A 15,411-nucleotide genomic window follows, 5' to 3' on the forward strand; every position below is an offset into this window, starting at 1 on the left:
CTCTGTGCTTCCAGGATACATTAAATGTCCCCAGAACATCTCATGTTACAAATGAGCAGCAACAGCCCGGAAAAGTAGACGTTCTCTGCACGTTTGTATAAACTCACTTTAGTAGGTGAAGGCCGGAAGGGCCAGAAAAAAACAAGTCCTCTAAGCAAGGACTCCCTCGCTTCTTTTTTTTTTCTTTCTTTCTTTTTTTTTCCTCCCAATTTCTATTGTTACTAATTTCTTTGTCAATGATGCAATCTTAACAGTAAACACAAAATCTCTAGAAATCTATAAAAGCTGAGGCATGTATCTCTCACTTAATTACCTTTATGGATGAGAGAGGAATAGAAATTAACACTGAATTCCTTGCTAATAGTATAGGATAATGATATAGGCAGATCATAACTGCTCAAAGGTAAAGACTCAGAAGGAACAAGGTTTAGTTTTAAGAAGTTCCTACTATATGTTGCTTTCTATATGTTTTTTTTTCTTTATTTTCTTCTCTTTTTTGTTGGTAACTAGAAAGGGCTAATTAATAGGTGGCAGAGCAAAGAAAAAAGGGAGAAAGAGTCTTTAGATGCTAGTCATATCTGCTCTTGATTAATTAACTTACTATGCATGACATTTAAATTATAACTACCTAGTTCCAAATTAAATAATCAATGCCATTTAATTATCCCCATTTTAAAGCAAAAAGACATTTAAAAATATTTTGGTAATGTTTTCTAAAAGCATTTTATTTTACCGATGCTGTACCCTTTACCTCCCCCCCGACAGAAATCAATTCTCAAATGCACAGCTTCTTTTATTTATTATAAATTGTGAGATTTTCCTACTCCTAGCTCCTCAAAGTTTTATCTTTGGCCTCTGCCAATGCCATCTTTTGATATATTTGGAAAGTCAAGGTGACTCCTATTTCTAATCAGTGTTAGTCAATGTGGTCCCAAGGGCTCCTGAAAAAGGTCACTAGAGATAACATAATTATTCAAATTTTCTCAGCAGGGGAGGGCAGGCAACCACAGGCACCAGAACAAAACCCATGTGATGGGATCAGAGAACAAGGTTTTGAGAGGGACTGATTTCAAGAAGTGACAACATGGCTGCTTGATTTGGGTCTGGCAGCAGCCCAAGGTCGCCTTGGCCCCACCTCTCAGAAGGGTCCGGCCAGCTCACTTGGCTTTCCATCAGTCAAGGAGATCCCTGTAGGAGTACTCTCTGTAAGCCCCACCTACCCGGCCCATTCAGTCATCAACATATCAATATGAAGCTTGAAAAATAAATACAGGCACGCAGAGACATCAATCACTCTCCTACAGTTCTAATCGCTTGGTTTTCAAACTCCCATTTTATCTGAACATCAACTGACCTTAAAGCATTCGCAAATATATGTATATTTTTTAAATGGACATTAACAGATCATCTACCTACCTTTCCGAAAACTAAAACACCGTTTGATTCTTCTGTATGTAGTTTTAGGAATGAAAGGAGTTGATGCTAAGGCACCTGAGGGGCGTCCCCCAATAGTTCGGTCTTCAGGCATCATACAGGCCCGAAGTTTGGAACCAGTCTCGGGCTTCTTTTAAAACCTGCCTCTGCGCGATACCCCACAGCCACTCCTTCTCATGTTTATTGGTTAGGGTGGAAGTGCTGATTCCTATAACTTGAAGGCTTTTATCATCCAGGTCCTGGATCAGGGATAAGTTACCACCTCCCCTTTACTTCTTGTTTGGTCAAAAAAATTTCCTTTTCTCTTGCCTAATCCAAAGAGGTTTAAGGTTTTGGTGTTTTGTTTGGTTTTTAAGTTTCTGCAGTCACTCCAAAATGTCTCAGCAAAAAGAGCCGCAGCAAGCAAGCTGCACCCCCCATTCAAACAGCAGGAGTTGTTTTTTTATTAAGAACTGTCTTCTCAGCTGGAACTGGGGGTACTGAGATTCCTCTGGAAAGGTCAGCGAACAGTCCTATGCAAGGGGAAAAAGGAACAATGACAAAAAGGCCCCTGAGGAATACTTCAGGACCGTCCTTGCTGGCTCCTTTCATCTGAGCAAAAGGGGAGGCAAATAATGGCACCTTCTCCAGAAAGCTTTTCAGTGCATGATAGGTTCTTTTCAAAGGACTCCCCGGTTCCTTTTATAGCACCCCTCTGCCTTTGATGCTCTCTGCGGGCTTCTCCCTTTTCCCTTCTGTCTTCAAACTCCCGGGCTCCCGAGGGAATCTCCACGTCAGAACAGCCGAGTGCCCATGCCAAGGAGCCTCCTCGGATCCGGATCCCTGGAGAAGGCAGCTCTGCGGGGAGCTTCTCCTCCCCCCTCCTCCGGCTCTGGCTCCCCTTTTCTCAATGAGGGCTGGGCGGGAGCTGGCACAGCGGCAGCTGCCTCGTCACCGCGCGCCTTGGCTGTGGCTGCGGCTGCCTTCAGTGCCCGCCGGTCACATGCAGCAGGTGCAATCACAACAGTAGGAGGGGAGGAGGGAGAATGCCACGCGGCGTGTGAACCCCTCTCTTCTTCCTCTGACTTTGTGTTGACTTTCCTGCCCTTGTCTGTGCAGCTCCTTTAGAGCTCCCTGCCTTAGCCGCTCCAGAAAGCAAAGGGCACCAAACCAACAACAAGGGGGTAAGCTTTTACCCCCCTCCTTCCTGCACTTATTCTCTTCCTATACAAGACTTTTTAAGGGATTTTGCGATTCCATCTATTCGTGAGTGCTGATTTCAATGTGCATATTGCTAAAACACATGTATGCAGACTTGTACATACATGTGTGTCTGAGAAATAGAAAAATATTCTCCATCTGGTAACAACGAATATGCAGGTACAACCACCATAAAAACAAACTCAACTCATGGGTGTGCATTTATGCATATTTATACATACATATATTTCTCCAGTTATGGTCTGAAGACCAGTCCGGTTTTCAACTTTCTCCTCTCCTTTTGCAGGCACGCTCTCCACCCCAGCCCCCCTGTCCACCAGCAATCTCGATCCCACTCACTAAACAACTGACTCACTGAGTTAATCATTCATCTACCCGGCTGTTCCATAAGCAGATTCAGACAGCTAGTGCTTTAACCCCAACTGACCCCCAAGGTCTCTACGTTCCTTCCAAGCCATTTGATGGCAGGCGCGTTGCAAACTGGGAGCACTGCTACAAAGGCACTCCCTTGAGAAACACCCTTTCTCTGCCCAGCATGCCCATATAGGTAATTGTTTGTCAAGGAAGAAATCATTAGTAGTGACTTCGGCTGTATAGTTCAAACTTGTTTTTTGTTTGTTTGTTTTTAAAGATTTTATTTATTTATTGGACAGAGGGAGAGAGCACAAGTAGGCAGAGAGGCAGGCGGGGGCGGGGGGGGGGTGAAGCAGGCTCCCCACTGAGCAAAGAGCCTAATGTGGGGCTTGATCCCAGGACCCTAAGATCATCACCCAAGCCGAAGGCAGAGGCTTAACCCACTGAGCCACCAGGTGCCCCTAAACTTATTTTTGCCTTCAGCATCACAGCATGCTACTAGAAAAATAAGGAACCACAAAGTATAACTCAGGACAAACAACACAGTGGCAAGGCTGGACCGGGAGCCCCCTCAGCCAACTGAAAACCTCACTGACCTGAGCATTGGCATGGAGGGAACGCATGTCATCCCAGGGCTTTGGAGGTAGAATGAATCTCAGTTAATAAGGATTTGTCTGATTTTCTTATTTCACAAACAAGCAAACTGCGGGCTAATACCCCTTATCTGGGGGCTAATACCATTGGGTATATATCACATAGTGGTCTGTGTCAGAGGCAAGACCGCATTACCACTTAATTAACCCCTGCTTGACCACATGCCCATTATGCATCATGATGATAATTCACATTCAGTATTTTTACTGCATTGTTGTCTTTGACTCAACTCTTTTATAAGGAAACATAAAGATGGGGAGAACCTGATTTTGTTAGTAGTCAGAGTTAGGCAAAACACTCAGATCTAATTAATTCTCAGTGCATTCACACTCTTTCCAGACATTGGGCTTGGCACTTCCATACACATTGCCTCAAAAACAATAAAAAAGAATTGCAAAAACCAACCAACCAAACAAAAAACACCCCCAAACCCCCCAAAAGACAAAACAAAAAAAACAGGTAGGGGTACCTGGGTGGCTCAGTTGGTTAAGTGTCCAACTCTTGATTTCAGCTCAGGATCTGATCTCAGAGTCCTGGGACTGAGACTCACGTAGGACTCCATAGTCAGCAGGGAATCCTAGGGGAGATTCTCTCTTTTCCTCTCCCTATTCTCTTTCTATATTTGTGCTCTCTCTCAATCAATCAATCAATCAAATAAATAAATAAATAAAATCTTTTTTTAAGAAATTGTAAAAACACCCCTAAAATAACAAAAGAAAATCCCTAAGCTTTTCCAAAATTAAATAAATGCTTTGACATCCTAAGTTTTGGATTTGACTTTTAAGCAGAAACCATGTGCCTCTCAGCATTATTAATGGTAAAGCAACTGTTTACAGTGGTTTTAAGCAGATAACACGAAGCTGAAATTTCTAGATTCAATACTGGATATTATGATCAGGCTAGGTTGCTAAGTGAATGTCTACTTCCATTTCCATTGGTTCCATTTCCTCATCTGATTATCTGTTGTTAAGTTTGCTTTATTGACTAGAAAGAAAAGGCCTATAATTCCAGAGCCCTACATTCCAGACTTTCACATAACAGTTTTTCATTTTTGAGAGACTGAAAACCTTGGCAAGCTCATATTTTTCATCAAATGTCATATTATTGTAATGACAAAGGAGGAGTATTTTACATTTTTATTTTACATATGCAACCTAAACAAGAATGAGGTTAGGTGTCTTATGAAAAACTTTTAACTTTTTGAAAACATTGACTGTGAAAGGGCAGTACAGGTAATGAAACGCCCTTTCTGTAATAAACACATTTAAAATGCATCCAAAGGAGGCGTACGGAAATTATATATCAGAGTGATATGTCACCTTCCAAATGCCTTTGCAGATACCATTTAATCTATGACCATAACAATATTTAAGCATTGGGAGGGAGAATGGAATCTAAGAGGTCTTTATTTAGGATTAACAGAGTCTTGGGTTCCGTAACTAAGATAGGGAGGAGAAAATGTATTTTCTTATGAGAGGCAATTATGGCAATTGAGGAATTTTTTAACAGCTTTTTTGAGATATAATTCACATATCATAGGATTCACCCATTTCAAGTGTACAAGTTGATTTTTAGCATATTCACAGATATATACAACCATCATCATGTCAATTTTAGAATGTTTTCATCATCTCAAAGAGAAATCCTGTATCTTAGGCTATCACCCACCCCCTCCAACATTCCCATCCCAACACTAAGTGGCCACTACTCTACTTCCTGTTTCTGTAGATTTCCCTGGTCTGTACTTTCATATGAACAGAATCATATGCTATGTAGCCTTTTGTGACTGGCTTCTTCCACTTAGCATGTTTTCAAGGTTTATTCACATCGTAGTGTGTATCCATATCACATTCCTTTTTTTTATGGCTGCATAATAATCCCTGGTGTGGAATACCACATTCTATGGACTCATTTGTCCCTTGATGGACATTTGGGCATTCCACTTTGGGCTATTAGCATATTAGTATGCTGCTATAAATATTCATGTACAAGTTTCTGTGTGAACATGCATTTTCATTTCTCTTGGGTATATACCTACCTACGAGTGCAAATGCTGATCTATATTAACTCTGTGTTTGATTGAGGAACTGCCAGACTCTTTTCCAAAGCAGCTGCACCATTTTGCATTCCCATTAGCAATGAGAAGCACTTTGATTTTTCCACATTCTCATCAATACTTGTTATTTTTGAACTTTCTGACTCAAGCCACCCTAGTTGGCATAAAGTGGTATTTCACTGTGACTTTGATTTGCATTTCCCAGACTACTAATAGCACTGACTAAGCATTTTTTCCAAGTGCTTTTTAGCCATTTGCATGTTTTAGAGAAATGTTTATTCAGATTCTTTGCTCATTTTTTAAATGAGTCAAAAATGAGTCAAATTTTTAATTTTTTTCTTTATTATTGACTTGTAAGAGTTCCCTATAAGTTCTGGATACAAGTTCATGATTAGATATATGATCTGGAAATACCTCTTCCCAGTCTGGTGGTTGTGTTTTCACTTTCTTGATAGTAGCAATTCCAGTATTTTTGAAGGACTTGAAAAGCCATATTTATTTTAATTAGCATAATTTTTAAAATTTTGTGTGCATATACTGGAGGATATACTACTAGTAAGGCATGGGCTTGTCATTGTGGGTTTTTCATTCCCACAGTAGAGGTGATAGATCACACTACTGTGAAAGAAAGCAAGAGGAGTTCACAAACCGGAAGCCATGGGTTTTCTTCCTAGTTCTGTTACTCTCAGTGTAACTGACACTTGGCAAGTTAGTCACTCTCTTTGGGTCTTGATGACCTAATACACAAAACGTGGGATTGAACTAAAACAGTCATTTTAAAATATGCTTTATCAGCAGAAAACACATTTTTAATGAAATATTAAGTGTACTCCTAATATATAAGAGAAATAAAAGGGTTTTTAGTTATATACATTTCTTTGAAACTCAAATCTATAATATTTCTTTAAAATGTAATCACTGAGCAGAGAGGGGGTGTATTAATACAAACATTTGAAACCCTAGATTATGGGTGACAGTTGCAATCCTCTACGAATGTCAACATTCAGTTTGGTTCTCTACTCTGTATTTACTTAAAAAAATTCTAATGTTCAGTTGACTCACAAAGGATTATTATAAATTGAATGAGTACTTTAAAAGCTTGCCTTGCATTCTCATAGCACTCGTCAATTAAACAAAAAGGGCAGAAAAGTTTTTATTGGAGCATTGTGTCTATGGTAAGTGTTCTATGCTAAAATATATCTCTTCAGAAGTAAATTTGAGTCAAGCATTTACAAATTCCCTGAAGCTCATCTCATAGGATAAAGTATAGTAGTCCCCCATTATCCACAGAAAATATGTTCCAAGACCCCCAATAGATGTCTGAAACTGGTGATAGTACTGAACTTATATATCCTATGTTTTTTACTAGATATATAAAGTTGATACAGATGATAAAGTTTGATCTATAAATTGAGCACAGTGAGAAATGAACAATACTGACTAATAATAAAATAGAATAATTATAATAATGCATTGCAGTAGAAGTTACATGAATGTGGTCACTCCCTCTTAACATATCTTGTAGTGTACTCACCCTTCTTCTAATGATGATGTGAGAACATGAAATGCCTACGTGATGAGATGAAGTGAGGTGAATGACAGAGGCATTGTGGCATAGCATGAGGTTACTATGGACCTTCTGAGGATAGATCAGAAGGAGCATCATCTGTGGTTGATGATGAGTAACTGAAAACTTTGGAAAGAGAAACCACAGATGAAGGGGGACGACTGTACATAGAACCTATCAAGTACCAGAGCTCCTTGCCAACTTCGTAAATTTGAAGACTTATCTATAGTTCTTATCTTATGTATAAGATATATATCTTATCTATAGACGTTATCCACTGGGATAACGAGCTGAGCTGGTAGGACCTCTGTGGTGACTGATATAATACAGCTAATTGGATCACATTCATTTTTCTTGAGAACAGGACAGATGGAAGAGGAGGAAAGGGAGAAAATGGCACACCTCGTGGAAATAATCCCAAACAGAAATCCCTCCTCTGGCAGATATTAAGGATCCTTCTAACTCAGAAACCCTAGAAATTTGGTAATAGGGGGAAAGAGAGTCTTTAGAAATGACAGGAACTTTGAAAAGACAGACATCCCACAGATCCCTGGTTCTGGAGCCTATCAGCAAACATCCAACACAGGAATCTGTCTCCAGAACAACTGTGAGCAATCCTTTGCTAATGTTGGTGGGGAGGGGCTTTTTTTTCTTTTTTTTTAAATCATTATTTATTTATTTATTTTCAGAAAAACAGTATTCATTATTTTTTCACCACACCCAGTGCTCCATGCAAGCCGTGCCCTCTATAATACCCACCACCTGGTACCCCAACCTCCCACCCCCCCGCCACTTCAAACCCCTCAGATTGTTTTTCAGAGTCCATAGTCTCTCATGGTTCACCTCCCCTTCCAATTTACCCAAATTCCCTACTCCTCTCTAATACCCCTTGTCCTCCATGCTATTTGTTATGCTCCACAAATAAGTGAAACCATATGATAATTGACTCTCTCTGCTTGACTTATTTCACTCAGCATAATCTCTTCCAGTCCCGTCCATATTGCTACAAAAGTTGGATATTCATCCTTTCTGATGGAGGCATAATACTCCACAGTGTATATGGACCACATCTTCCTTATCCATTCATCCGTTGAAGGGCATCTTGGTTCTTTCCATAGTTTGGCGACTGTGGCCATTGCTGCTATAAACATTGGGGTACAGATGGCCCTTCTTTTCACGACATCTGTGTCTTTGGGGTAAATACCCAGGAGTGCAATTGCAGGGTCATAGGGAAGCTCTATTTTTAATTTCTTGAGGAATCTCCACACTGTTCTCCAAAGAGGCTGCACCAACTTGCATTCCCACCAACAGTGGAAGAGGGTTCCCCTTTCTCCACATCCTCTCCAACACATGTTGTTTCCTGTTTTGTTAATTTTGGCCATTCTAACTGGTGTAAGGTGATATCTCAATGTGGTTTTAATTTGAATGGGGAGGGGCTTTTTAAGGCCACAGGCCTTTTTAAATGTTTTACATAGTCACTTACTACCCATTTTAGCATATGAATAGGGTGACCATATAGGTTGTCACGAAATGATGGCACCATGAAAGTGAAAAGCAGCACTATCAATGATTATCCTGGGACAACAGTTGTAAACCAGACCGTTACCAGGCAAACTGGGATGTACTGTCATCCTGGTGAGGAAACACCCCCTTCCCCAACAGAAGGCACTGTTAGAAAATGATTTGCAGACCTGTATCATTCACCTGGTAGAACCCAACTTTCCAACTTTTCATAGTATATCTTTGAAGTTATGCTAAAATATGAAGTGGTGAGTCAGCCTAAGTATCTAAGATGTTAAGGGGAAAATAAAATTCACTTCTAAATTGAGGGTGCTGAGAATACACAGAAAAATATAAAAATAAATACTGGAATTATAAATAGCCTGCTAAATATGAATTTGATTTAATATAATTTATTTTAATGACATGAACAAAAAATTATTAGGTTTTACATTTTGGGAACTGCATGTTGGTTACAGACAAATTTTTTTGAGTTCTTACCATTTTTGGCTCCACTTACTGAATTTTTGATTTATGTAATTTGTCTGTTTATGTCATATCTATTTATTTTATAATCCTTAATAGACAAAGATCATGTCTTTTACCCTTTCTTCCTCCTTTCATTTCTATTTATAGTACCATTTAGTTTATTCTTTGCATGGTGCATTCTCAAAACTGTATTCAGTAAGATTTTTAAAATTTATCAAATCCACAAATACTTGTCTGATGGCAAAGCATTTTTTTTTACTCTAATAATTATCAGATTCTCATCTAGAGATTTGCCATTCTTCTTCAATATCACTGATCATCTCAGGACTAAGTTCTCTTCTAAAGATACTAGTCAAAAATTTTTTTGCCCCATATCTGCATAATCTTAACTAATCTACATTTATAGTACAATTCCTATAACTATTTATTGTTAGTGAAATGGAAAAATCTAAAACAAAAAAAATTATCATCCCTTCTTATAATTCAAGATATTCATAGAAGAAAGTTGGTTATCGATGATATTTGATTTAAATTAAATTTCTGAGAGTTACTTAGATATACGTCCAATAACATGGAATAGTTTACTATTTATTTTAATCATTATCCATCTGAAAATAGGAGCTCATAGGAACATCAACAGGGAAGGCAAGTATAAACAGGTTTGGTCTCCCTTTCTGTTCTTCCACAATTCTATACATACTCACCTCCCCCGAAAGGTCCCCATATAACTCGGCGGATGGACTTAACCCAGTCTTCCATATCATTCTGGGTGCTCGCCATAAGGAGGTAGCTCTCATGGTTTGCTGTCATCCGATCTCGATCGCCTCCTGTAAGATAGTAACACATGAGTGTGTGCTCAGCTGAAGATTCCCCATCAGCAGCAGAGCCCTTGAAATGTACACTGCGCCTACCCAATCAATTGGAAATATTTACCATGGTTTCAGAGTGAAAAAAATCTGCTTAAAAAGGAAAGGCTCTTATGTTTCCGGGGGAAAACTGGAGAACAAATGCCATTCCCCAAACAAAGCCTGCCTTTTTGTCCTAGCAACAACCCATAGGTCTGCACTGACTTATAGTCCAATCTATCACACTGCACTGCTGAATAAGGACAAATATAAACGCACAATGAAAGATGGAGAAATAATCCATAGGGCCCAGATATTCACTGGAAGCAAGTGCTGAACAGTCTGAGTACTGCTTAATACACACACAGTGAGGCCACCAGGACATCATGGGTGAGCAGGGGAGTTCTAGGAAAGGAAAAAGAACCACATGTAAAATTTTTGACCCAGGGGCACCTGGGTGGCTCAGTGAGTTCACCCTCTGTCTTCAGCTCAGGTCAGGATCTCAGGGTCCTGGGACCAAGCCCCCCACTGGGCTCTCTCCGTTCAGCAGGGAACCTGCTTCCTTCTCTCTCTCTCTCTATTTCACTCTCTCTGCCTGCCTCTCTGCCTACTTGTGATCTCTGTCTGTCAAATAAACAAATAAATAAAATCTTATTAAAAAAAAACAACAACAACTTTTGACCCAGAGGTCCTCTTCTATTGTTCTGTCATGGAAGGAAAGCCTCTTCTCCAAGAACACATCTTCAAGGGGGCAAACAAAGAGAAGAGGCCTGGCCAGTCACAAAGGCCAAATCAACCCCTAGATGACCCTCACACCAAAAGCATAAGCTTTAGGAAACCCCAGGGGTGCCTCCATGCAAAAACTTGCTGGTTTCTCTTACTTTGCCACCCCCCCAAAGAACAATCCATATAGTTTGAAACCTTTATAATCTCTAATATCAACTTTGAAGTGCTAGACCTCAGATGTATGTGATTTAATTTCTTAGAAATGTTTTATAGCATATTTACATTTCCCTAGTAACTTAAATTTCTCATTTATAAAATGGGCATAAGCATATATGACCTTGAAAAAGGTCTTGAGTCGTGGTTTTCCTTGCTTCCTATTTATGGTTAAGGGAGTATTTCTTTCTTTCTTTTTCTTTTTTTTTTTTTTTTAGGATTTTATTTATTTATTTAGCAGAGAGAGAGAGAAAAAGGGAAAGGGAGAGGTGGTAGGGGGAGGAGCAGAAGGAGAGGAATAAGCAGACTCCATGCTGAGAGTGGAGCCTGACTCCGGGCTCGATCTCATGACCCTGAGATGGTGACCTGAGCCAAAATCAAGAGTCATACAGTTAACCGACTGAGCCACCCAGCCACCTCTAAAAGAGAATTTCTGAAGACATGTATCAGCAACTGTGCTGCTTTAGTCTCTTCAAAAATAATTAAAGTGCTGTCCACAGAAGGAGTAATTAAGGAAATGGAACATTTAACTGAATTCTGATAATTCAGGATAGTTCAAATAAACTAATAGTTCAAAAAACCTAAATTCTGAGGTGCTTAAAATATCTATGAACATTTAAGTGTTCAAAAAGTGAACACCAAGTATTGTACACTTGCAAGCTTGGGTTGAATTTATTCATATCCTAGTGTCATGTTTGACTGAGACATTTTAATTTGTTTCCAAGTGGATCTGAACCCCTTCATGAAGAGCTTACAGGCTCCGATTCATAACAGGCCATCCCACCACTCACTACTTTTTCCCCTCCAACCTAATCTGCATATAGCTGTGAAAGCCATAGGCATCTCAATCTGTGACTTCTGAATTATATCCAATTCTGTGCAATAACTGAAAAATACAACTCTTCTACCTCTGGTGTAAACTTACAGAACATGTGAAGAATCAAAGAAGTGAAATAACTTTAAGCCAATCAGATGAACAAGTAGAATTGTATATTTTAATACAACTGGATTAGAGTAGGAGGAGGGGCTGAGAACCACATCAAATTGGTGTCTTGGGACACCTGTGTGGTTCAGTCAGTTAAGTGTCTGCCTTGGGCTCAGGTCCTGATCCCAGGGTCCTGGGTTTGAGCCTCGTGTTGTCCTGTTGTCAGGCTCTCTGCTCAGCGGGATCCTGCTTCTCCCTCTCTCTCTGCTCCTCCCCCTGCTTGTGTGCTCTCGCTCACTCAGTCTCTCAAATAAATAAATGAAATCTTTAAAAAAATGGTTTCTTAATGTTTACAGAAGACTTTTATTTTATTTATTTGACAGAGAGAGACCACAGAGAGAGGGAACACAAGCAGGGGAAGTGGGAAGCCTGATGTGGGGTTTGAACCTAGGACCCTGGGATCATGACCTGAGCTGAGGGCAGATGCTTAAGGACTGAGCCACCCAGGTGCTCCCAACAGAAGTCTTGAATAAACAAGGCTAGCCTTCTGGTACTATAAAAAACAATCTCACTGTTTGGGAAACAATGGCCCTCTTACACCTGTAGGTCCATCCTCAGTCTATTATCACGTTAAGCAACTTATATGTGAAAAAGCATAGGTTCAGGAGTCAGAGAAAACCCAGCTGAAATCTGCAGTCAAATGCTCTACCACTGAGCTATACCCCCGAAAACCCAGCTGAAATCTTAATTTCACCTTGTATTAGCTGTTTGATTCCTGGGAAATTACATAACTTCTAGAAACTCAATGTTTTAGATTATGCTTTATGAAATCTTGCCATTTGCGACAACGTGGATGGAACTAGAGCGTATCATGCTTAGCGAAATAAGTCAATCGGAGAAAGACAACTATCATATGATCTCGCTGATATGAGGAAGTGGACTTGCAACATGGGGGGTTAAGGGGGTAGGAGAAGAATAAATGAAACAAGATGGGATTGGAAGGGAGACAAACCATAAGGGACTCTTAATCTCGCAAAACAAACTGAGGGGTGCTGGGGGGGTGGGGGTTGGAAGAGAGGGGTGGGGTTATGGACATTGGGGAGGGTATGTGCTATGGTGAGGGCTGGAAAGTGTGTAAACCTGGCGATTCACAGACCTGTACCCCTGGGGATAAAAATACATTATATGTTTATTATAAATAAATAAAAGGAAAAAAAATACTGGTATAGTAAACTTTTGTGAGAATTCAATGAAATAAAATGAAAATACTAGCCCTATGTTAGGCTAAAGGAGAAATTCTGCAAATATTAATTCAGCCTCATTTAACTGCTTCCACACAAACAAATGTGAAAAGAACATATTATATTTAATTTGACCTCTGAGATATTATGTCTGGCTAGTGCTTTGGAACAATTAGTCAATAGCATATATATATATATATATATATATATATATATCTGTATATATACATGTATACATATGGATTTTTACTACAAAGCTATCTTGCTCTGATACATAACAATGCACATTAAAATTATATGCTGTACATGTGTGTAAATATGCCACATATTAATATGCATGTAAGGTCATATTACATAGAAGTGGCAGAAAGAACTAAATGACAAAAGGAAGACATGCTTCATTTGACATGGCCCAGTGCTAACAATTTATTCTGTATTCTTATCCACTTATACCACAGTGCTAGGCCAAAATAATTACCATTTTGAAATCAGAATATTTTAATTATTGTCTTTGCCTAAGGGATGCTTAGCAATTCAGACAGCAATATCCTGCGGTGTCACTCCCAGCCCAGGCAGAGACAGCCTGGTAATGAGTGAGTGACAGCCGCTGGAGTGTGTTTCTGCCTGAAAGCAGGGAAGAAAGAGAATGATAAGCACAACTGGCCATTATCCCTTGACTTTTCATTTGATTTTCTATCTCTGCCAGTGGGGCTGTATGTCTGACCCTGACTCTCATTTAGACTGCCAATCACAGATATGAAATCCCATCTGTGAATTTCACCCATGGATATGAATCTTGATTCCTCAGTGTATTAACAAGAGGTGGGGAAAGATGAAAAAAACTTTACCTACTCGGTGGAAATAGAGACTGATTTTTATGAATGTGATTAAAACAATTGGAGACATTTATATAAACATGAACTAGACACTCTACTGAAAATATGTGACTTCCAAAGAGAGATGCCATCTGTTCTAATTCATAGCCCTTTGGGTCTAAGAGCTGGTACTGCACCTTGCAATTGAAGGGGCTCAAAAACAACTTATTAAATCTATGATCTGATAAATAAATTCAATATTGACCTTCAACCATGTGAATCAAGTTTCACTGTCTTTGCTTATCCTTTACAGGGCTTAATGTTCCATTTAACTGTTCATGGATCTAAAATTTTTTCAAAAGGTGAAATTTTAAAAAGCAGTCTTGAGATGTAATTATCACTACAGTAAGAGTGTCACAGTCATCTTCATTCCATATATGCATATATACATATGTATATGTGTATATAATACAATATATGATATAACAGTCATTTTTAAATTCATTGTTGTTCAATGCTCCATTGTTCAATTCTGCTTGAAAAGAAATACCTGTGCAGCTTCCTTTTTATTTTTATTTTCATTTTTATTTTATTTATTTTTTAAAAATCTTTTATTTATTTGAGAGAGAGAGCATGAGAGGGAACAGGTTAGAGGGAAAACAAGACTCCCTGCTGAGCCGGGAGCCTGATGTGGGACTTGATCCTGGGACTCCAGGATAACAACCTGACCCGAAGGCAGTCAGTTGCCTAACCAACTGAGCCACCCAGGTGCCCTATTTTTTTAATACTACTTTGGATTTGCATACATATTTAAAGGATACAGTGTTTCAGAAAATTGTACATATCTTTTATATATCAGCCTGGGTTGGTAGCAATGCTTTGGTGGTAGTGTTAATACTCAAGTATTTGTGATTTAAGTTAACTGAGTAGGTCACATTATTCAATTTTGCTTGTCTATATATATAATTGAAAATACATGTGCATTTTACTGGGATCTTCTGTATATTTGCATTTGGTATAAATTTTTCTTTCCCAGAAATAACATAGGTTCTTTGAAATATAATAAATAACTGACATAATTAACTTGTGCCAAAATTAAAAGGGAGATTAAGAAAGCTTAATGAATTTAATAGACTAAGAAAAAGCTTCATCTAAAATTAAAAAGTAGGCTAAAGAAATCTACAATAAAATAAATGCACAGTTAATTTTAAAAAGAGGTACAATATCAATTAACCATATGAAAAATTTGACTCCTTTAATACTTATAAAATAATAATTTAATAGATTATATTTTTGATCAATAACTTTGCATAGACTTTTAAAAAATTGTATTAATTAAGAAATCTCTATGTGGGGCTTGAACTTACAACCCCAAGATCAAAAGCATACCCT

The 15,411-nt window shown here is 38.9% G+C and overlaps 1 protein-coding gene across 7 annotated transcripts in view; it reads right to left on the bottom strand.

Annotated features, from left to right (window-relative positions):
• ARHGAP24 (Rho GTPase activating protein 24) overlaps positions 1–15,411 on the bottom strand; it is a 516,663-nt gene that overhangs the window by 70,117 nt on the left and 431,135 nt on the right. For 6 of the 7 annotated variants that reach the window (XM_044224604.1, XM_044224606.1, XM_044224609.1 and 3 more), the window contains one exon: positions 9,959–10,081. In XM_044224604.1, coding sequence (XP_044080539.1) covers positions 9,959–10,081 — 123 coding nt within the window. Of the gene's footprint in view, positions 1–1,416; positions 2,314–9,958; positions 10,082–15,411 lie in introns of those variants that run through there. The other variant, XM_044224608.1, reaches the window with a different exon arrangement.

The sequence above is a fragment of the Neovison vison genome, chromosome 11 (genome assembly GCF_020171115.1).
Source record: "Neovison vison isolate M4711 chromosome 11, ASM_NN_V1, whole genome shotgun sequence".
NCBI classification, from domain to species: Eukaryota; Metazoa; Chordata; class Mammalia; order Carnivora; family Mustelidae; genus Neogale; species Neogale vison.